At 38.2% G+C, this 25,402-nt stretch overlaps 1 protein-coding gene across 6 annotated transcripts in view; it reads right to left on the minus strand.

Annotated features, from left to right (window-relative positions):
* Positions 1–3,394: 3,394 nt before the first annotated feature.
* The window catches only part of LOC123758303 (uncharacterized), a 33,436-nt gene continuing 11,428 nt past the window's right edge, over positions 3,395–25,402 (minus strand). For 2 of the 6 annotated variants that reach the window (XM_045742514.2, XM_069322604.1), the window contains 5 exons: positions 15,377–15,533; positions 12,787–12,929; positions 9,355–9,462; positions 8,485–8,698; positions 3,395–6,059 (listed from right to left, as the gene is read on the minus strand). In XM_045742514.2, coding sequence (XP_045598470.2) covers positions 5,996–6,059; positions 8,485–8,698; positions 9,355–9,462; positions 12,787–12,929; positions 15,377–15,533 — 686 coding nt within the window. In that variant the 3' untranslated portion in view covers positions 3,395–5,995. Of the gene's footprint in view, positions 6,060–8,484; positions 8,699–9,354; positions 9,527–12,786; positions 12,930–15,376; positions 15,534–19,137; positions 19,543–25,402 lie in introns of those variants that run through there. The other 4 variants (XM_045742515.2, XR_006772868.2, XR_006772869.2 and 1 more) reach the window with 4 other exon arrangements.

The following is a 25,402-nucleotide window of genomic DNA, read 5'->3' on the forward strand; positions in this document are numbered from 1 at the left end:
ATCCTAGGGCACTCGTTGTTTTGTTCTTGTTTTAGATTCAACTATTCGGAACAAAAAGTTCCAAGTATCACGGGCAATGGTGAGCCCGTAGTTTACTTACCTGGCACAGGAGCGGGGCTGTAACTGTGCTCGCCAGTGACTCATCAGGCCACTCCCAATGACACTAATCACTGCCCCCACAGCTCTCTGTGATGCCTCACTTGCTTCTGGATACTTTCCTCCTCTTTTCAAGTCAGCTACTGCCATCCTAACCCCCGTTTGTCCTCCAAATATACCATTTGGAGGACAATGACCTACTGACAGACAAACACTCTGGGTTCAGACCCCACCAGTCAACACAAGACGCATTAAACTTGCTGACAAACTACATATACATCGCTTACAAACAACACTAATAAAACTAGGTTCAACAAGGTAATGAAACTAGTTGAAGAGAATAGACCAGAATACAGGGTACCGAATGGAAGACGAAGTCCTCCACGAAACGGATAGAAAAAGATCTAGGAGTTGATATCACACCGAACTTGTCTCCTGAAGCCCACATCAAAAGCTTCAAAAGCAGACAAAACAAATACTAAATCTGCGTCCACCCAAGCACAGAGGAACTGTTCGCAAGATGCAACTGTATGACGGCTCCCAGCTTGACTACGTAAACAGATTAAACTACCTTGGCCTTGAGGTCCCACTGTATGGTCGTATTGTAATCAGACTGTCGTCAGTAAAGAGAGACTGAGAACTCTTAAGGCTGTTGCAGGTTATCTCTCAGGTTATGGTGCTAATGTCAGAATTGTCAAAATGATGAACCTTGCATCTTTAGTGGATTATGCGAAAGAAAGTTGGTAGGTTGTTGTTTAAGATCCGCTACTTGAAACAAAAAGTTCCAAGTAGCACGGGCTATGGTGAGCCCGCAATGGACTATCAATATATAAGTTGGGAGGGCTTGAAAAATTAGAGAACGAAACCTTGAGGATTATTCTTGGGTGTCTCGTACCACAAAGATACTTAATATGAGAAAGGAACCTAATGTTCCTTCCATTTATGCTGTAAAATTAATATGTTCTGTTAATAGTTTTGCTATTTCAATCATCGTGTAATAATTGTCATTTTGTATTGATCTGCCTCAATTTGTTTTTTTTCTCATTTAGTTTAAAGTCTTTTTGTTTCATGTTGTGCCCAAAACGCTCCAAGTACTGTTGTCCTTACCTGCCTTACCCTCGATTTATACAATCTTATATCTATGTATGCATGTACTTTTGCTTAAATCAAACATTATTATTATTATTATTATTATTATTATTATTATTATTATTATTATTATTATTATTATTATTATTATTATCATCATCCCAAGCTTCGTCTTGAGGCAAAACTCAACGCCTTAAGACATAAATACTCTGTACATAGCAGCATAGATTCAGTTATTATGCACCCCATACCCATCTTGTGGGCGGTAGTGGAAAGGGTTACAGAGGCACGTAATGGATAGGTGAGATATAGGCAAATGAGTGAATAATACAGAGTAACTAGGGCAGGGCGAGGAACATAATATCTAACTTTGGAGAGAATGCCTACTGTTTTAGAAACTTTTTTTTAGTTATATATTGTATATGACAAAGGAAATTTAGTTTGTTGTCAATGTGAACACCAGTTTAAGGAACTTCCCCTCTACTATTGCTCGTAATTTGGGTATTGTTAGTTGTTATATTAATTTGACTGTTGGACTTGTTACTAAACAATATGTAAACCGTCTTACCAGTATGACATTGTAGTTGCAAGAATTAGACTGGGATATCTATATCTATGACAGGTGGCTGCAGGTAATGAATCCCCCCAATGATGAACATTACAATTGTAAACTAGCGATAGGATATATTCTCCAACACTATATCTGTGATTGCCCTGTTATCAATGATGTCAGACGAAATGATATGTGATACTTTGAGCTCTGTAACTACTTTATACACTCACGAATACTGGAAGATATTATTGTTCTTTACCCAGATTTTGCTGGTGAAGGCTGATGCATTTCATGTTCTCTCCTGACTCCATGTATGACTAACCATCCTGTGAGATGGGGATATTAGATGAACTTATAGCCAGTTTTTATCTACATTTTTAACCTTCATACAGAATAGGGTAGCACTAGCACATTGCTATGTATACCTAAGCTTGTCAATAAAAAAAAGGTAAAGTAAACTTATTATGGCAGTTGGTACTCCCGATACTACAAATGTACCGAGATCATTAATACAAGGTAATGCGTGGCGATTGTTGAGAAAAATACTGTAAATAAATTTTGAAACAACAACTGAACCATGGACACAACCAGAGAAAAAAAATCAGACGAAATCAAAACAAAGATGGCGGATGGGACAGGCTCGTCAGGGGAGACAAGGGACAAATTTCAAAGGTTTTACTCAAACGAATACAGGAAGGTAATTTTCTATGCAAGTCAGTGATTATTGAATATTTGCTAAATGCTTATAATGAAAAATTTCAAAATTTAGAGCAAGAAAACGAAGGTCTCGACTTGACCAAATGTAAACTGTGTCAACAAAATTATTCGCACACCTATTCCATAAATTCATAAGAAACAATTTGTAAGTAAAGTATAAAATTCATAGGTTGAAAGTGGGGAACATATTCACGGAGAATGGAAACGAAATGTGTGAAACACTAAATGAACAGTTCCAAAGTGTGTTTTTGTACAGAATGAAATTTTCAGAAAACCAGACACAATACGAATTTCAGAGAATGACATGAGAGTACATAAAGTGGAAAAGTATGCTCAAGAAGCTAAGTTGGGACAAATCAGTTGGTCCAGATGGAGTTTTACCTTGGAGTCTGAGAGAATTGACTTGAGAGAATTGACATCTGAGCTCAGCATTTTGCATCAGTTGATTTACACTCATCCTTGTATACAGGAGTCTTGGCAGATACAATATATGGAAAAAGGCTAACAGTGTTCCAATCTGTATAAATGGTAATGGGCAAGTCCCTCTTAATTATAGACCTGTATTGTTGATGAGCGTAGTACAGTAGTCAAAACATTAAAAAAAATTACAACCAAATGGGAAGAACACCTAGAGAGAAATGATATAGTAACACAGACAGACAGTATGGTTTTTAATCAGGAAGATTCTGTGTCACAAATCTACTTAGTTTCTATGACAGAGCCACAGAGATTTTACAGGAAAGAACTGGTTGGGATGACAGCATTTAAGTGGATCTAAAAAAAACTTTCGACAGTCTCACATTATAATTACATGTAATAGAAATTATGTATTTGACCTCTTCAAGCAGAGATGATGTTTAGGTAAAAGTCAAAGGGCCGTCGATAGTATGTGTTGCAAAGCATGTACTCCAGCTATTAAAGGAGATAAAATTCCATGTGTTATGTAGTAAAGTTTAATTGTATTGTATTTTCATATTGATAAATGGCAGTAGGTTAAGTTGACAAAGTGACCGATATGCCAAACTTGTTTTATGTATTAAGTGCATGGATTGATTACAAAAGTTCAGAATAATACAAAGATATATAATTTTCCACACAGGTACAGTTTCCTATAGGTAGGTACAATTGAATGATTATCACTAATCAGTAGCCCTTCATACAGCGATACTTCAATTCCTGGTAATTTATTATAGTACAGTACAGTATTAACAAATCATATGAATGTCTCCAATATCTTGAGAAACATTATGGACCTATTGGTACAAAAGAAATGTGTCATTGAAGACACTATTTAACCACAACCCTTAAGTATTGCAGCCCTACTTACCAAATAAATTGTGACATACAGTACTTAATGTTAATCAAACCACACGCTAGGAACTAAAGAGACGACAACGTTTCGACGACGAGACAATGACGTTTCAACGACGAAACGATGACGTTTCGACATTGTCTCTTAACAGTTGACTTGATAATGGTCCAGGACGGACCGAAACGTCGTCGTCTCTTCGGTTTCTAGTGTGTGGTTTGGTCAACATTTTTTCAGCCATGTTATGGTGACTCATCATCTGCATACAGTACTTAGTGCCACAAAACTCTGGCTCGCCTCACCATCTTTTCCATTTCTTCTCTCGACTTTTTTGTTCCTGTACATGGTTGTCAGCAATCTGCAGTCATTGATTGCCACCAAATTTATGACAATTTCTTTAGAGCTTCTGTCTCAGACGGGGGATTGAGTCAATGTCTGAATGGAAACAGACTGGATGAAATTAGTAGTTGGTTAAATATAGGGTTTCATTATATTTTAGATGCTGATGATTAATGGTTGGCAGTGGTTCTGTGTGCAATCCATCCTCAAAATAATGGGCCCAAATCAATTTTATGCAGCAGAGTTTCCCATATTAGTGAAGGAAATGAACTTGACATGACTCCCAAATGATGTCATTCCTGTTTCTTGAAAACAGCTTTTTCCACTTAAAAAGTTTAAAAAGCACTTCTCAAAATGATTGACACTAGAAATCAAACTATGTAGCTAAAGGGTTAACTAAAATGGAACTTACTAGCTGACTAGAAATCTAACATAAAAATAAATTCAAATATAAATTTTATAAAAAAAAAAATGAAGAAAGAATTGTATATATATAAGAAAAAAGAAAAAGAGCTTGATCTTCAGTTCTTTTTAATTTTACACTTTCTGACTATGTGTACTTTCAATATCCGAGTACAATTTGCCAGTTCTAATATTCAGAAATGGATAATACGCATTAACAAATATTCTGAATTACATCCACATTTTCATGTGTAAGCTATTTTAATAAACAACTAAGATAAAATTCCTGGCAATGAGTAAAAATATTACAATCAAAGAGTTTTTCCAGTTTGGCTACTGACAGCCCTGTTGTACGACAAGCTTCAAAATATTTTATTATACTATAGTAAAATTGCACTAAGAATGCCAATTGTTGAACATCGTAAATATATAATTTACTGATTCTGATGATGCTTCTATCGGCAGATGTTGCTGTTTAGTTAAAATCTAAATAGGAAACATTAAAATATTTGTTAAATTGTTTATATTGATACATGAGAAAATTTTAAATGTTTAAGCCTGCAATGCAGCTTTTTCAATAGTGAAAAATCATTAGCAAATTAAGTACAGTACTGTACAGATAAAACAAAATGATTCAAAAATTGATAAAAAAAAAGTACAAAACTTGTCATTTGCATATATAGTATACAGTGTACATGTACAGTACAGTACTGCATTAAAAAAAAAAAAATAAACAAATGTATATTTACCTAATACAAAAGGTAATTTTCTTTTTTTGTGAAAAAAACTGTGTACAGTTACAGTACTATGTGGCCAAGTTAAAGCCACATGGTACAGTATTAGGAGAGATAAGCTTGTTAAGGCCAAACAAAAAGCTAAATTCCCTTAGTCCATTTATCACAATACTGTACTTTACAAATATGATGATAGTGTTGGTCATGCAGTGGCATTAATCTATCAGTTTTATCATCATATTTTAACATTGCTGTATCTTGCTTACACATGAGTGTTGTTTTGAAGTTTGTACATCTTACTGTGTGGACGTCATGAAGGGCAACTGAGAGTACAGCAGACCTTAAAATTAACTCTTGCTCTATGCAGTACTTATCTGTTCTCGCATCTCATGACTCTCATTCCAGTTTCTGAATTTCCTGACCAGATCTACTGCTATACAAAATTTAATGTATAGCAAGAAAAGCTTGAAAACTGATCGTCCTGTGTGCTGGGATAATAAAAACAAGTGCAAGAAAAACAGTTTGATTATAACCCCATTTACTAACAGAATTAACAAGGTTTGTCTTAATTGGCCAAATATACTGGTATATGATAAATTGTTAGTACATTTGTTTATGCTATGGGCTGCATGATACAAAGAATATCAGTCTACAGTACAATACAGCATACTGTATTTTTTATATGGCAAATTGGCATTGCTTGATTATGTATTGGAGTTTACGTAGCTTCGTAAAACTAAAGTTTATGTAGTTTTGTCAAATCCTAGGCCACGCAAGTAGGACCTTCTCCAGAGGAACAGTCACCACACTTCCCTGCAGCCTGAAACATAATAGTGCAAGGTTTATCCAATAATGGAACTCATAAATGTATGATTTATATTTTCAAAAGAGTACAGTATAGTAAAACCCTTAAATTGTAAATAATTCATGGATGGTCAGTTGGCCATGAAAAATTAATGAGATGGAAAAAGGGGAAGAATGCTACTATGATGTGACTTCAGTGTCTAACATGACTGAGATCCTGGATTTCATGTACAGTATTACAAAAGTGTCAGTTGTATTAATCATATGGTACTTATTCTAATTATATGAGTAGTGATATTCTTTCAATGCCATTGGTCTTTTCCTATCTTGTTATACTTTTTTTATTTTATTTATGGTTCTACTGAATTCCACCATTATGGCAGCGCCTCTCTCTCTTACTCCCTCTGTTCCACTCAACCAGGTACACTTGATATGAACAATGTTGACCAAACCACACACTAGAAAGTGAAGGGACGACGACGTTTCGATCCGTCCTGGACCATTCACAATTGACTTGAGAATGGTCCAGGACAGACCGAAACGTCGTCGTCCTTCACTTTCTAGTGTGTGGTTTGGTCAACATATTTCAGCCACGTTATCGTGACTCCTCGTCTGCATAAGAACAATGTTGGCCCAACAGTGTGCCTAATGAGATTTCGGCCCAATTTGCCTATATCTCAATTGTATGGTGACTATATTTCAAGAAGCACATCAACAAACTGGAAAAGGTGTACAGACATGCAACAAAATGACTGTTGAAACTGAAAGACATGAGCTACAAGGAGAGGCTAGAGGTGTTAAATATCTCAAAGCAAGAAGATAGAAGAAAAGAGGAGATATGTCCACTAAATACAAAATAGTAATGGGAATTGACAAAATTGATAAAGAATTCTTTATATAAAGAATTCTGGTAGATAGTTGGAACAAGTGAAGTGAGGTGTTGGAGGAGACCAAAACCGTCAGTAATGTAGTTTCAAAGCATCATATGACAAAGAGTACCAAGAAGATTGGACACCTCAAACATAGCTCTCATCCTGTAATTAGACTTACGTAATTACTTGACTCCATGAAAATCACATAAGGGGAGTCTCTATAAATGCAAATATTTCTTAACTTAGACCTATCCATGTACCCGAGGCCTACCTCGGAGGCCTGGTCGAGGACCGGGCCGCGGGGACGTTGAGCCCCAAAATCATTGTTAGGTAACCGGACCATCCTACGTTTGTCCTGTACTCCAAACTATTTCTCCTGAAAAGCTCCAAGCATCTGACTTCCTACTTTGGAGAGACAGACAAAGCCATTCTCTTTAATAGATGAGGTAGGAAATGTTCAACGTGGAATGAAAGTTTTTGCCAAAAATTTTAGTCATCACTTTTTTAATGTGAACAACTTAAAAGCTGTACATTTAAAGGGTGACTTTAAAAATGGTAACAAATTTTTGGGAGTGTAGGTAATATATAAGTAAGAGAGTTATTAGCATTTTCCATGGTAAACTTTTATAATATGACAAATTTCTAAGGGTACATATGAAAGTTAATGATTTAATAATGTGACATTTATAAAGGACACAATTACAAGTTAACAGTATTGACTCAGTAAGTGTAATTTAGAAAATAACAAATTATGTAAATAATATAAAAAGTGAACAGGGGTAAGTCCTAGGTAGATAACATGTGGGGAAATTGGAAGTGTGCAAATGAATGGGGTAACAGAAACACAGTTGACAAAGAAAGTAAGATTAAAGGGCACCCATACAGTCTCTGAACCTAATTAACATCTTTGCAAGAGGGTGTGCAATGGGGGTTCTGAGGGAGCTTCCCCTTCATGCAGGAGAGCCTAACAAGGGTGGCAAGGAAATGCAACAGGGAAAGAGGAGGGAGACAATCACGGAAGACCTGCAGAAGTCCACGTTCAAAAGAGTGACCCGGCTGGTTGCTAAAGCTTACTAGCTGAGCGTGAACTAGGTGAGCTGACTAGGCTCCATCCCTTTACCCATGCAAATCAGAAAGTGTTGCAATTTCATCACACTGTATATATAGAGGACCTTAGCTGTAACACAGAATTTTGTTTAATACAGTATTTGAAGGCAATGAAAATGTATGTGCTAAACCTATAGTACATATGTCCAGTGTCATAACCCAGTAAGAGCCAGAGCGGCCAGGGAGCCGGTCGGCCGAGCGGACAGCACGCTGGACTTGTGATCCTGTGGTCCCGGGTTCGATCCCGGGCGCCGGCGAGAAACAATGGGCAGACTTTCTTTCACCCTATGCCCCTGTTACCTAGCAGTAAAATAGGTACCTGTGTGTTAGTCAGCTGTCACAGGCTGCTTCCTGGGGGTTTGAGGCCTGGTCGAGGACCGGGCCGCGGGGACACTAAAGCCCCGAAATCATCTCAAGATAACCTCAAGAATCTCAAGAAGTAAAATCTCTACTTGTTCCCACCTGTTAGGCTCACTCAATAGGATAACTGTCACTGAAGCAGATGAAACAGGAGCAGAAGTGTGATGAATTTTGTCATTTATCTGCCATGAAGACTTCTGATTTGTCAGGACTCTAGCTACAGCCACGCCTCCTCCTGGAGCTAGCACCTTCACCTGCTGGCCAGGGGAGAGCTGGTCCCCACGGTATGGCAGGTATGGACGTCCACTGCTAGTTCCTGTGGCACATAATTACTGTTAGCAGAGTGAGTATCCTCTCGTCACTAGGATACAGAGAAGAAGGGGAAGTGAAGGGAGGGGGTTAGAGAGAGGAGGGAAGGATGAGAGAAAGGGGAATAAGGGAGATGGAATGAAAGAGGGGGGTGGGGGGGGAGAGCAAGGCGGTGAGGGCATTAGGAGATGGGGAAAGAGGGGATATGTTTAGAAAGAGAGGTAGAATGGCGATGGGGTAAAGATAGACTATTCCTAGGCACTACTTGGTATGCTTTTTAGTATGAAATGTAGCAAAACATTTCTTTCTTACTGTCATAAAAAGTAAACCCTCCTAAATACACATTAAAAGTGTAACCTTGATTTTGGTACTGTAACCATCTCGGCTAAAGTAATTGATCTTATTTGGGTTCAAAGTCTTTCACTGGGTCAATTCTGATAATGACCAAATAAAGCATTCCCTAGTCATCGTGGATGAAATAGAAAGATAAACTAACTAAAAAAGCTGTAGACCCTGAGCAAATATTTGTAAAACATATCTTGGCAGAAAATAAAATCTATTATATACTAGTGAAAATAAACATTACATAACACATGGTCAGTCACAACATGCATAATAAAATAAAGCAATTCATATTATTCCTGTAAACTTAATGTAACTAACCTACACTAGCAGAATCAGCTTCACTTCTCCAAGCACTGAACCCTCCCTGGTGTGAACGTGTCCTTCGTCTTCGCTGTTTGTGGTGCTTTCTATTTGGCATATCCCAATCTGTAGACACACCGATTTTTGTTGACTGGGGGGTTAATGGGGTTAACCTGATTACCTGTGAAGTCTTGAGACAAAATTCAGTAATGGATGGCACTTATTTACACCATTTATCAACTCCATCAGTTTATTTACACCATTCTCTGGTTGCTGGCTTAACGTGCACACGATGGTGTTGTGCCTGTTCCCCTGACACATCTGCTCTATGCAACACTTTTAACATGCTCTCTTCTTACCACTCTGTCAGCTTACTTTCCCCCATTATTAGATTTTTCCAGTAGCGTATTGTATTGTCAGATTTCCATCAGCTCGTGCTAAGTTTTAATACGTATCAATTATTAGCCTGTTCCTTGTCATTCATTACAATATATTCATTCTTACAGGACCTCTAAATCTTCCGCCGCCAAGCTAATCAAGTATCAAGGATGACCCCAGCCTTTGGTTCGGCCAAAACAAACCTAACAATAACATCCTGCATGCTTCTGTTCTCAGACTATTAATTTCAGGGTCTGTTATCTTTCTCAGTGATATCACTACACATCTTTCCTTAAAATCTAATTTGTCCCCTTTTACTCCATTAATGTGGATGTTGTAGAAATCCTTAGCACAGTGTCCTCCAAATGCTGTAAAATAAGATTACAGTCCGGCCCTGGATGCTAAACCTCCCATATAAAGCCAGCCCCTCTTTGCCAAACACATTCACAGTTCTCTTAATTTTCTGTGATGTCCTTTCGTACTAGAAAATGACTCCTGGTGTTTTATTTGATTTTATTATTTATTTATTTTATTTCATCAGAAAGTTAAGAAACGACAACATTTTAGTCCGTTCACAACTTGATAATGGTCAAGGACGGACCAAACGTCGTCGTTTTTTCACTTTTTGATGTGTGGTTTGGTCATCACTTGCATACAATTCTCAGTACCCCTCCTTCAAAGATCTCATGTTACTTCTTCAGAATAATTATTATGCCAGGTCTTTTCTATTACTCCGCAATGATCCCATATGCAGTACACCACACATTATAATTTGCAGCACTTTACAGTACCTTTATTTACTTAGCCCATTTTACCATTCATCATTATTTCACTTATGGCAACTGATTTATATAACTGAGGTCAAACTGAACTGGCACTTGCTTGATATGACCAAGCAGCTACCATTGCTAGAGATGCCATTCATATTTACCCTTCCTCCCAAAAGATAATTCCTTTCTCAGATTTCTACTGATATTCATAGTGCAAACTGCAACCACTGCAATGATAGATGTTGGCTACTACACACAACAAATTGTGCCATTAAGCATAACATATCCCTGTGGTATTCCTGCTATAATGAAATAAGGAGTGGGAATTGACTCCGGCTAGGTTAAATATCAGAAACACAATTTACTCGTGGAAACTTAATGGAACACCGACCTGCACCTTACTGTCACACTTGCATTGTTCCACTTAGTCACTTACCTGCTACAGTTATCTTGAGGTTATCTTTAGATGATTTCAGGGCTTAGCGTCCCCGCGGCCCGATTCTCGACTAGGCCTCCTTTTTGTTACACCCCCCCAGGAAGCAGCCCGTAGCAGCTGTCTAACTCCCAGGTACATATTTACTGCTAGGTAACAGGGGCATTAGGGTGAAAGAAACATTTTGCCCATTTGTCTCCGCCTCCACCGGGAATCGAACCCGGAACCTCAGGACTACAAATCCGAAGCGCTGTCCTCTCAGCTGTCATGTGCTAATTTTCAACATAATAAATTTTGTTTTCTCATTATTCCTTTGAGTCATTGGTCCATCTATAAAATACTTGGTGAATCTGCCTCCTTTGACATTGAGGATCTTATGTCTTTCAGGATACCAGTAAGTGAGGTGGACACATTTCTTACTGGCATCCTGAATGATGTCCAGAAACTCATACAGTATATATTCTGTAACACAGACAGTGTTATATTGCCATCCTATACACATGTTCCTTGATAAAATCCTTAGTGAATCTGACTACTTTGACATCGAACATCTTATGTCTCTCTATTCATATTGGCATTCTGTATGATATATAGGAACTCCTGAATATTCTCCAGAAATAGCCAGTGCAATGTAACTATTGTATACAATACTGTACTGGTTTTGCATTTTATTTGGATAATTACTTATTTACTTAAACTGTACCATGTATATCTCATAATACAAGTACCATACTATTATGAATACAGTACAATACCTTAAATTATTTACATGTCTCTGTTCTGTTGACCATAACCTGGAAAATACTGCCTCTATCCCATTTGTTTACAGTATTTCCGTCGGTATTCTCATATATGTTATGATCATATCTCTTCTGGTCCTTTCTCCTTCTAATTTTGTTATATTAAGTTCATTTAGTATGTGCTCTAGCTATCTATCCTTAGCAGTCTCATTTCATATCTTTGTACATTCTAAATTTTCTTCTTGTACTTTATCAGATGTGGATTTCATTGTTGATGCATAATATTCTAGGACGGATCTCAGATATGATTTGCATACAATCATAAAACATTTCTTATATAAGTTCCTAAATGCCATCCTGATGTTTACCAACTTTTCATGTGCTACTAATCTAATGTTGTTTACATGTGCCACTGATGTAAAGGCTGTTGTTATATGTACTGGTACCTATCCAGGTCCTTTTAACTTTTTTACTCTTTTCAACTTCTTTGTGTTTGCTACTGCTCTTTAGGTATAGATGGAATGGTTTGAATGTTGTGCATGCCCGTGTTTATATGAAGAACTCGTCAGTGAGAGGTTGAGAGGAGCAAGACATTAGAGGAGCTCTCGGTTGCCTCTGCCAAATTGTAGTGATAGCTAGGTCGTTGCAAGTTCTTTAAATCGCTTCTAGCAAATATATCACATTATTATTATTTATTACAATAAACAATTATAAGCGAGCATTATATTTATTATTATTATTATATACTGTATCAGGTTAGGAAAGCCTGATATATTTGCCAGAATATATCAGGCCAGTTATATTTCTCAAGTTGTGGGTCAAAATAAACAATGATCCCTCAGATTGAGGGGACCAAATAAATCAAGATCTCAAAGAAAGAGTGAACAAAATAGAAGACAACCTCATAAATGAGGGTAAAAGCAAGATCTCATAAGTGGAGAAGTGCATGATCTACTTCAAAGTTTAAGAAATTATTTTCTTGACTTGTGCCACACAAGCCACATGAAAAGAAGTGTTTCTGTCTTTTATATCATTACAGTATTGTCTATTTATATTTCGAGCCATGGCTATATATATATACTTTCATGATATAGCATGATCTATGCATTTACTAGAGGTGGAGACATACCATGGATACGAGGGTAAATATTGTAAATGTTGGGGTCGAGTGGGGTGGTGGTGATGTGTTCAGCTTCATCAATGAGGGAGTCCGTAGATCCACCACTATCACTCTCATCCCAGTACAGCCCCTTCAGCCCAACACTGCTGCCACTGAAGCAACAATGACACAATATTAGTATGCACTTGCAAACACAGCAATATGATAGAATGGCAAAGCTGGAATGTTAACTTGTTAGATAAGATCATTATCAGAAGAAAGTGCTAAGCCAAAATTTCTGTACTGTACTCACCTAGTTGTGCTTGCAGGGGTTGAGCTTTGTCTCTTTGGTCCCGTCTCTCAACCGTCAATCAACTGTTGTACGGATAGAGCCCTTGTGGGCTCTATCATATCTACATTTGAAACTGTGTATGGAGTTTGCCCCCACCACATCACTTCTTAGTGCATTCCATTTGTTAACTACTGACTGAAAAAATTCTTTCTATTGGCTCTGTGGCTCATCTGGGTACTGTACAGTACTAAGTTTCCACCTGTGTCCCCTTGTTCGTGTTCCACCCATGCTAAAGGTTTGTCTTTGTCCACCCTGTCAATTCCCCTGAGAATTTTGTAGGTGGTTATCATGTCTTCCCTCACTCTACTGTTTTCCAGGGACATGAGGTTCAGCTCCTTTAGCCTTTCCTCGTAGCTCATACCTCGCAGTTCCAGGACGAGTCCAGTGGCATACCGCTGAATCTTCTCTAATTTTGTCTTGTACTCACCTATTTGTGCTTGCGGGAGTTGAGGTTTGGCTCTTTGGTCCCGCTTGTGTTGGTCCCATATCTTGTGTTTAACTAGGTATGGACTCCAAGCTGGAGCTGGATATTTCAGGATTGGTCTGACATGGTGGTATACAGGGTCCTGAACGATTCCTTACACAAGTTTCTAAAGGCAGTTCCTATGTTGGCCAGTCTAGCATATGCCGCTGATGATATTCTTTTGATGTGGGCCTCTGGGGACAGGTTCGGTGTGATATCAACCCCCCAGATTTCTCTCTCTATTTGACTCTTTCAGGATTTCATCTCCCAGATGGTACCTTGTGTTCAGCCTTCTGCTCCCTTTGCCTAATTTCATTACTTTACACTTTCCTGAGTTGAACTTTAGTAGCCATTTTCTAGTACATATGGAAGGGATATGAGGACAGGACAGGAGGAATCCATATGGAAAGGATATGAGGACAAGACAGGAGCTAAGATATGAGGATGGGATGTGAGAACAGGGTATGTGGGAGGAAAATATAATTTGTTTTGTCAGACAGGCTGCCTGCGTGTGTATATACTGTATTTGTTAGGCATATATTGAGGCCCCTTCCCCCCAAAAACCGACCTTTCCCAGAATGTAATCCCACAACAGTTGACCAGCTCCTGGGTATCTTACCACTAGGTGAACAAAGGCATTATGTGAAATGAAATGTGCCCAACCAATTGTCCCACCCGGGATTCAAGCCCTGGATCTACAATTGTGTCTAGAACGAACTCAACTATACTACCAAGGCCCTGTCACTGCCACTGAACTGTCAGCATGTGAAAGTGATTCATAAGGACTGTCCGTATATGTAAACTTTATAATAACAATTAATTTTGTTCGGGGACAAGTAGCCAATGTATATAAACATGTTAGGCTTATATCCAGGTCCTCATCCCCCTCAAGATCGAACTACTGACCTTCTCCTGGATGCAACCCCACAAGCTAACTCTTGCATTGGAGTTGCTTAGGGGGGTAGAAATAGCCTAAGCTACTCTATCCCTTTGAGATGTAGTTCTTTCTTGTCTCAATAAACATACTTGAACTTGAACCTGCATTGGTACCTACTTACTGCTAAGTGAATGGGGGCATTAGGGATAGGAAATGGGCCCAACCATTTTTATCCCGCCTGGGATTCCAACCCTGAATTCTCGATTGCGAGTTGAGAACGAAATCTGTACTGCTAAGATCTTTTTAGCACTCTGTACTCCTTTTGCGATACAGCTCAGGATGAGTATAGGGTGCACAACAAACTAGGTGCTGCACTAGCAGCAGCAGTCAAAACATACTCAATATGCGAGACGAGTGTGCTGTTTTCTCTGCATCCTAATTTTGTGATATATTTTGTCCATGTGTCTCACCGCTCTAATGGTAAACTCAACATTGTTTTACCAATATATACTAACATTCAAACTGTAAGCTACATGTTCAATTTATGCCAAATGTGTTTTATTTAAACTGCTATTCACCATACTTGTTTAGTACAGCCATTATTGTAAAGTGATGCACAAGTTGTGGCGAGTGAAGTCTATATAATTCTAAGTCCATGCCCGAAACGCTATGCATCTTAGTGGCTTTAGGTATTGCATGTACTAGCTCTATGAATCCAACAATATGTTTGTAACTCTGCATCTATGTATGTACTTTTCCCAAATGAATTATTATTATTATTATTATTATTACAGTATTATTATTATTATTATTATTATTATTATTATTATTATTATTATTATTCTAAGTAAAGTTGACACACGAGTGAGTTGACTGGAAAGTGTTTGTTTGGGTGTGTGTGTGTGTGTGTGGGGGGGGGGATACTCACCTACCAACCATCACGTCAAAGGCAGAGTGGGCGTGTGTTGGGCCTGGGTTAGTGTGAGAGAATGATGAGGATTGACTAGGCACTCTTAGGTGGCTAGAGGCTGGATGTTGCAGGTCTGGAAGGCTGGCGGCACTGCGGATACTTGACCCACCTGCACCTGCCGACCAAAACAAGTAATTACATACACTTTATTATTTTAGGATGCACAAGACAGTAGCAGTTACTCTGGAAATAAAGATGCATTTAAATATATTTAAATCAAATTAAATGTTATAACTGACAAATTATAATGTTCAGGAACATTTAAAAATGGATTTGGTAGTTCTGAAGTCACCTAACAATGACTTTAGTTGAGGCTACTCCACGTCCCTCACCACCCAAGGATCACTGGGTGGTCCTGTGGTCCCGGGTTCGATCCCGGGCGCCGGTGAGAAACAATGGGCAGAGTTTCTTTCACCCTATGCTTTCACCCTTTCACCCTTTCACCCTATTCTTTCACCCTTTCTTTCACCCTGTTACCTAGCAGTAAAATAGGTACCTGGGTGTTAGTCAGCTGTCACGGGCTGCTTCCTGGGGGTGGAGGTCTGGTCGAGGACCGGGCCGCGGGGGACATTAAAGCCCCGAAATCATCTCAAGATAACTATTGTACATAACCTCACAATAACCCACTACCCAACATGTATAGGCGTAGAACATTTAAAAAATTATGGACAAGCCAGAATTCTGAGGAAAGGCATAGGGTTTGTGGATAAGTTAACACTGGCTGAGGGTAGTTTTTGTTGGGCGTGATGGAGCTAACAAGAGAACTCAGGAACAAGGAGAGTTTTGTTTAGTGTGAAAACGCGGTCTGTATGCGTCCCCAGATCTAAGACATCTTAATAATACATTAAACGATAAAGAAATGAACATTATAGAAACATGGAAATGTATGGAGCTACATATAACTATGGAAGACATACTTTAAGAATCACAATTATGAAGGCGACAATTACAAGTCGCAGATAATTACGAAACCTCAAGTTCATGTATGTTTATTGCGACAAGGAAAAAAGTACATCTCAAAGGGATAGAGTAGCTTAGGCTATTTCAACCCCCCCCCCCCCCAAAGAAGCCTCGAGTACTTTTTTTTTTTTTGAGATATATACAAGAGTTGTTACATTCTACTTACATAGGTGACAGGTAATTATGAGAAGTTTAGTAATTATTAAGGGAGATAATTAAGATAAGTGATTATTAAGTGAGATAAGAGAAGTTAAGCGATTTTTAAGTGAGATAAGAGAAGTAACAGGTCAGTGATAATAGATCATAACAGGTACGTATGGCATCAATATAGCATACATGTTAGTATAACAAGCACATATATGCCACTCATAACAACGACACAGGTACGCGTATATCAGCTATAAGTATAACTCGTGTTTAATAGTAAGTATAACTCTTGTGAGCATGACTCGCGTAAGTATACGTAAAGGTAACATTCCACATAACTATATAGTTGTGTCCACTAACAACACACGACAACAGTTGTGCTGACTCCATGATGCTGCTAAATAAACTATCCCTCTGAAGCAAAATTAAATTAAATTAGATGTAGTAGTAGTAGTGTCCACTCATGACACATGACAGTCTAGACAATCTTGAGCAAATATGCCTTTAACCTGGGCAAAATAACTTCCAAAGGTTTGTAAATGATTTCCAGCTCAGGGACCATTGCCATATTACATATCCGAAATCCGACAAAATCGCATTCGGACAACCCCAAAATTGATTTAAAAATGTATCCGACTGGAAGGTGAAACTGGACAGCGGACAGGCGAGGGTAAACATTTCACACAAAGAAGCAGACGGTATAAATGAATCCAGTCGCAGTTGTCTGAGCGATGTTGATGCAGCAGCTGGAAAAGGTTTCAAAAGCATCGCCAGAAAAGGTTTACGGACAACTAGACCATTGGAATAAAGAAACGACAGAATGCAGCCGATGCAATGCCAAGGTATAAAGTGCTCGTTTAAATGAAGAATCTGTCGGGGAATCCATCACCAAGTTACATCACTGCAGAAAGTACTCTGGATTACATTAACAAATCTTAATTGGCTATTATCAAGAGCATTTGGGGGAGAGGATCCTTTCATAAAAATAGGTGCAATTTGGCAGAGCGTTATGCAAGGTATTTGCCCAAGAGGATTACTATGTCCATTACAGATAGAGTTGTCTATTTAGCTACACCACAACTTTAGATCAAGAAACCTCACTGACGTTCTCCGCCATCTTGGTTTACTGTTCGTCGTTTGCAGAGGTAACACGCTTCGAAATAAACATGGCGCTAGCAAATGGCTTTGCTTCTTTGACTGTTGATAAAAACACTGCAGTACTTCTAACAGCAGATAACATGGATCATGAAGTCTTCACTTTGGATGGTAAGAATATATTTAACGGAATGAGTAAAATTGCGGCAGTGACCCCCGAAGATCAAGATCCAGTTTTCTATTCGTAGGCGTAATGTTAGTGGCAGCGAAATTAAGAAGGCTGCAACAAGAGAATATAGAAACGCACAAGGCATGTCAAGGGGCATCTTATTTTGCGAACTTCCAGTACCCATAATCACCATAAATAAACTTAGTCTTCTCTGATAGATCTTTTCACCAGAAGAATCAGGTCCAAATTGGTCAGGGACAATGCAAGCAATTCACTGTAGATCAAGTATCTCTGTTCAGTTACAAATACATCATGTTCTGATTGTTACCAACACTCGGTTATTGAAGCCGCTGGAAGAGCGGCAATAATGCTGTTGTCTGACTGCCAAACTGGAATCTGTTAACGCATTACGTCATCGAATGTTCATTGAAAAGGTGGCTGCAGCTACGTGGGTGTCTTGCTTCCCAACCGTCCCACGCGGTCACGTGTCCCTCCATAGAATTCTTGGTGAATCCGATACTTTGGTATCGCTCACCTTATGCGCTTTTGCTCTCGTATTGGCATCCTTGGTGATATTTAGTGCCTTTTTGAATATCCTGCAACTTTGATGGTGCTATATTGTCTCCCCGGCTTGGCCTTTTGATAATTACGTGTTACATCCGAGTCTTTGTCACCTACAGATTCGTTCACAAGTACCACATTTCGCACATATTTTCAAGAAACAATAGCTGGAAGTCCACAGAAGAGAGAATCAATGTAGAATAGAGGATCAATGTAGAACCACACCAGACATAAATATGTCTTTGATATCCCCAGAGTCAAACTTAATCTGTGTAAACACTCTATGCAAATAAAGGGACCTAGTCTATGGAACTCACTCCCTAATGAATTGAAAAGCTGTCCAACTTTTGCCATATTCAAAAATAAAACCAAAAAGTACCAAATTTCATCTTCATAGTTTTCTACCTAGTGCTTTATCTTCGCACTGTATCTAGTGCTACCCAATCCCCCAATATTTGCACAAAGCCATATTACTTTACCATTGTAATCTTAGATATCATCTGATATCATGGTTGTTGTATTGAGTACATATTCTACTGCATTATTCCTTGAAATGATCCTCATATTGTGCTTCAGTGAACCAATGTATAACCCTGAAATGTTATCCTAATGTACCTTGCCTTACCTTGCAAGGTACCTAGTAATCCTTGTTCATTATTGTGTTTTAAAATTAAGTTTAAGGATTAAGGACTTGCCTGAAACGCTGCGCATGCTAGTGGTTTTACAAGAATGTAAAGTCAACTTAATTTCTATGTTCTCTGTTAACCCCCAATGTACCTTCTTGTATAAAAATAAATAAATAAACAGTGGGGTTGGTATGTAAACAATAGTTCCTACTATCCTGAAGTTTGCGGCATGCCAGCAGCACCAGGGATTATCTGCTCCACATTATCACTCTTCATGCAAGATGAAATGTGCCACTTCACGATGTAAATGCAAGCACAATGGATCGCCCTGTTCAGCTGCAAATTGTTGCGAGTGCCAAATGAGTGGATGGAGTAGTTCAAATACCGGTAATGAATGTGATGACAGTGACGAAGAGGATTAATTTACGTATATTTATTTATTTATGCATATACAAGAAGGTACATTGGGAATGTGAGGATACATAATATGGTAATTACAGTCTTGTAAAGCCACTAGTACGCGCAGCGTTTCGGGCAGAAACCAGGTGTGTGATCAGGTGTCACTTCTGTAATGAACAAAACTTGAAACAGGAATTGAAATAATTGTTCTTGTCTATATTTTAAAATTCTGTAAAACATTATATGACATCATAATTACGTAATAAATGGTCGTATTGTATCACAACAAAAACCTAAAGATATGGAGAAGAAGGGATATGATCTCTGTATACAAAATACTCAGGGAAATATAGAAACTGGACAAGGACGGCCTCTAAAATGAGAAAACATGACAATAGGACCACAATGGAAACTTAACACGCAATTAATTCATGGCAAAGTGCTCATATCCTGTAAGAGCTGTCAACAAGAGAATACAATGAAAGAACAAGTCGAGGAAGCCTCCTCAGTCTAATATTGTTTGACTTCAAGGTCAAACATGTTACAGAACTTAAACGTTCAGAGCTGGACTTCACTCGCCCGTAGTTCATTAATAAGCAAACACAATTATGCATGAAATATAGAAGCCTAGTGAAGGTCAGTATGGCACACTTAAGCATGACGGGACTCTGGAAAACATGGCACAGTAAGCATGATGCATGTAAGCATGAGAGGCGTGCCTGACTAGTATGCATGACACAAATAGTCATCGCAGAAACAAGCATAATAAATGATTCATGATATCATCAAGCATAGCACAAGCATGCCAGAAATAAACATAACACAGGTAAGTATGACAGATAAGCATGCCCCCAGGCAAGGATGATACTGAAGAGGTAAGCATAAAACAGATAAGAATAACACAGATAAGCATGAGACAGGTAAGCATAACACAGGTAATCCTGAAAAAGGTAAACATAACACAGATAAGCATGAGACAAATAAGCATATTAGAAGCAAGCATGTCAGAAGCAAGCATGACTCTAGTATTAGCATCATTATCGTCGAGTAAGGACGACAAAGCATGATACCTCAAAATAATAGGCGAGACTGGCAAGCTATAGTTAGATGGACAAATGCCATAAGGCTCTCAGGATATAGCATGACCTGTTAGCCTACAGCACGGCAAGGTCGAGGAACAGTCACCTGACCTTCACCAAATCGTCAATACGCAGATGTAATTAATTCCTTCAGAACCCCGCCGTCCATTTTAGAACCTCAGGGAGCACCGGGAGAAGCACAGGGAATCAATGAGAGGACGTAGATAAAACAAAGAACACCCGGAAAATCAGAGGAAAGAGCTGAATGTGGGAGAGAAAATGGTACGTCCGCTCTTCCCGGCGGCCCCAGAGTTACTGGTAGGACGTGGGAGTGCTAGTGGTGCGGTCTACTTCCATTCTTGCAATTCTCACGCATGTTATTATTATCTTTAAGAAATGGGTGGGGGAAAATAAGAGACAGCTGAGGCAATGTAGGATAATATATCTTAGTCTACATGAAGATTCGTGAGAGAGAGAGAGAGAGAGACAGAGAGAGACAGACAGAGAGAGACAGACACACAGACACAGACAGACAGACAGAGACAGAGAGAGACAGAAACAGAAAGAGAGCACAAGAGCAAGCGCCAGCCAGCCATCCAGCTATGTGAGTACTAACTTTTAAGCCTTTTGATAGCCAAAGTATTCACATACCCTATGTCATACGTCATTATATAATTGAATGTCAAAAGAAAAATCAAAGAACACATGACAGTTCTATTACTGATGCTCAAGAAATATACAGTACATATATTTAATGCCCTTGTCAATTCTCCCAAGTTTACCTGTTGTAGATAGCATATTCGACTGTAAACTGTTACTCCCTGTTAAGTCCTTTACTTGCTTGTATCATGACCAGTGTAACATTATCTACTGCAGAGATATATACACCGAAAGGTGTATTCTGCTTCTGGGTGTATACATACACCCAGAGTGTACTTTAGTCTTGGACATGTACAGGGCTAAAGTAATCATGCTGGTTGGAGTGTAAGCCCTTGTATGGCCGCAGTTACAAGTTGATAGGCCTTAATGGGGGGGTAGAAATAGCCTAAGCTACTCTATCCCTTTGATATGTATTTCTTTCTGGTCTCAATAAACATACTTGAACTTGATAGGCCTTAAGCCTAACACTACCACTACAGTATTGTAATTACGCTCCTTCTCAGTTGTAACTTGATCACAAAGCTCAGGCAAATGAAAACCTTTTTTATCTAGTTCAACATAAATATAAATTATTTATCTTAGAGAAGATTGGGGTCCTTCCTCGGCTCATTATGTGACTAAGTTTTCTGGCACCGTCCGTGTACATGGACGGGTTGTAGCCAGGAATGATATGAGCAGCATAATTAAGTCAACTTACTGAATTCTTGTCACTCTTATACCCTAACCCTAGGCACGAGGTCTCACTAACATACGGACATTCATAACTGCCAACACACGCACATGTACGTTAGAACTTACATGCTCACACTGACATATTCAAAGTTACCCTAAATGGAAGCGTTACATGAAAAGTGATACAGGTTCCTGGGGCAGAGATTACAGCTGGCAAGATATATCAAGAAGCGCACGTAATAATGATGCGGAACAGACCATCCCTCAAAGCTACTTATTATAAAACATTCTGGTAAACAATACATCAAATGACAACATAATATACACGACGTTTTAAACTTCCATTGCAGCACTAGTAAACCTGGCTACTTATTAGGCGTAATTAGAATTTATAACAAGATCGTTTCCACACCAGAAACCCAAATTAAACAACGGGTGGAGATGACCAAGAAGTCCTTAACATTCACCCCCCCACCCACCCAACCCCACAAACAAGACCTTTGGAAGGAAAGGAGTTATCCCTGTTCTCTGTATTATCTAGGCTTACTATCCAATACAGTATAACTGAGCTGGTATAATCCAACCGTAAGAACCTGCAGCAAGTACCTAGGCTTTATTATTTTTATTTTTTCTCAACACATTTTATACTTTAATCTCAATTAGTATTAAGTTTTAGACTTTAATGTTTTTCCTGCCCGAAACGCTTTACGTAATAGTGGCTTTAGGCATTGTATGTACTAGCTCTATCTATAAATCTATCAATTTTTGTATCACCTCTTGTATGTATGTACTTTACCTGAATAAACATTTGAATTTTGAATTTGAATTTTGAATATATGGCGTAGTGGCGAAAACTCCTCTAGCAGGACCAGCTAATAGTGCCTGAAGGGACTTACTAGGACGCGAAGGGACCTCTGGTGAGTGTTGTATTGATCGTGGAGGAAGATATTACTGATATGAGAGAGGTGGTGTTGCTAGCTCCGGCCGTCCCCCCTTGTGTGATACTATCAGTTAACACCACCTGTGAGGGGAGCACACCCTCGCCGCTCCTACACCCTCCTACACTTTATTTTATTGACGTACACCCGCACTTATACGGCTACCCGTAGAGATTATATGAACACTTACAAAAATCCCCATCTCGCAGGATGGTGTGTGATACAGGAACATATACTGAGTTGGACAGTAATAAACTTTGGATGATTATGAGTGTCTACTACACATTTGTTTCACTTAGTAACTCCGCCAACCATTACAGGGATACCACAATACTAGGGAAAGAGATAGATAAATATATAGACGCACGCATACAGATAGATAGATAGATAAGCGGGGGAAGGAAAGGGGGAGGTCTCTGGCACACACTTGACCTCTGGTTCATATTGTTCCTTACATGCTAGTTACTTAGTATTAATAAATGAGTATAATCTTAATGAATAAAAATAATAAATTGTTAAAATAAATTGAGTTTCTAGACTTATGCAGGGCTTCAGATGTAGGACAACAGCTCTTAGCTCACAGTTTTACTAAGAACAACAATGACGTCCCTACAGAACATTTACAGCCCCGCTCCTGTGCCAGGTAAGTCCACTACGGGCTCACCATAGCCCGTGCTACTTGGAAATTTGTTCCCAGTACCTGAATCTTAAACAACAAAACGACGTCCCATAGTGAACCATTACCTTGGTACAAGCCAAAGGTTTATTTAGGACTGTTATTTTTTGTTTAAAGAAAAAGAGTGAGAGAGCAGTTATCATCAACATACGGAGCCCAGCTGCCAAAGCAGATGTCACCAAGACCACACGCAAATGTATTGACTCTAGAGTCCTCTGCAGTAATCGCAGGAGGACTCATGCAAACTACTTATGCCAAGACAGAGGAGGGAAGAAGAGTGAATTATATCCATCCCTTGGCCGCCGCCTTAATCCAAATGGTCGTGCAAGTAGTTCTATAGTTCTATCCGGTGTCGCCTCCAGATTTTACAATTTGTATGAATTTTAAAATCTTCATTTATGTCCATATATTATAAAATTAAATTTACAATATCGATGGTCCATGTCGATGAAATGTTTATACCAACAACATTGCTGAGCTGAAAATTCTGGATTAGGTAGCAATGTGATTGACTGCCTAATCGCATCTTAAAGTGTTCAAACTGAAATCCCGATGGATATATATATATATATATATATATATATATATATATATATATATATATATATATATATATATATATATATATATATATTATTAAATATGACCGAAAAAGTAAGATTAATAATTCTAACACGAATTTTCTCAATCTTTCGTACATTTCTTTTCACTGTTGGAGGTAAATCAAAAATCAATTCTCCAAAATTCATTTTTATTTCTAGTCTGACGCGACACGAGCGCGTTTCGTAAAACTTATTACATTTTCAAAGACTTTAGTTTACAAATACACAACTGAATAGAACTTACGCATCTCCGATTTTATATCTACATTTGAGAGAGGTGGATGGGGTGAGGTGGCATTAATAGGGTATTAATTTCATCAACACAAGACAGAACAAGAGGTGGCATTAATAGGGTATTAATTTCATCAACATTTTCATTTCATTAATTTCATCTGTTGATGAAATTAATACCCTATTAATGCCACCTCTTGTTCTGTCTTGTGTTGATGAAATTAATACCCTATTAATGCCACCTCACCCCATCCACCTCTCTCAAATGTAGATATAAAATCGGAGATGCGTAAGTTCTATTCAGTTGTGTATTTGTAAACTAAAGTCTTTGAAAATGTAATAAGTTTTACGAAACGTGCTCGTGTCGCGTCAGACTAGAAATAAAAATGAATTTTGGAGAATTGATTTTTGATTTACCTCCAACAGTGAAAAGAAATGTACGAAAAATTGAGAAAATTCGTGTTAGAATTATTAATCTTACTTTTTCGGTCATATTTAATAATATATGTCTACAGGAAAGACTGCTACCAAAATATACTAATATATATATATATATATATATATATATATATATATATATATATATATATATATATATATATATATATTATATATATATATATAAAGTGTGTTTATATATATTAAATATTATCAAATCCCAAACCCATAAATAAATCCCCAAATATTGAACTATTCCTTATATACAAAAATGTTAACGAAATCTAATCTATAAAGGATTGTCAGGATCTTAGCCTAATATACAATAATCTAACTTCATAAAATCTCGGTCATTATACTGTATATACACACCCTATAGCGAAATTCAAACAAGGCTAATCCATACCTGACTAATCTGTCAAATCTATCACAGCCTATTCCAACATCCTAATTTATCCTTCAACATTAATTTTCAAAAAAACTATGAAATAAACTTTTTGTCTGTTAATAGCTTTATATATATAGTGTGTCGAGGTAGTGCATGACTGCAGTAGTTATGTACAGTGTCATTAGTGTGTCCCACTGGGAGGCCGACAGATGGCAGACAAGCCGGTGGAGTGTTGAATAAATGATGTGTGCGATGAGTCACCTCCATGGCAGAAATGCCTGACTCATACACAGTAACTCATATTCAAGTTTCAGTTTAAACTTGCCACGGGAGACATCTCCCG

Source organism: Procambarus clarkii, chromosome 11 (assembly GCF_040958095.1).
Source record: "Procambarus clarkii isolate CNS0578487 chromosome 11, FALCON_Pclarkii_2.0, whole genome shotgun sequence".
In the NCBI taxonomy this organism is placed as follows: Eukaryota; Metazoa; Arthropoda; class Malacostraca; order Decapoda; family Cambaridae; genus Procambarus; species Procambarus clarkii.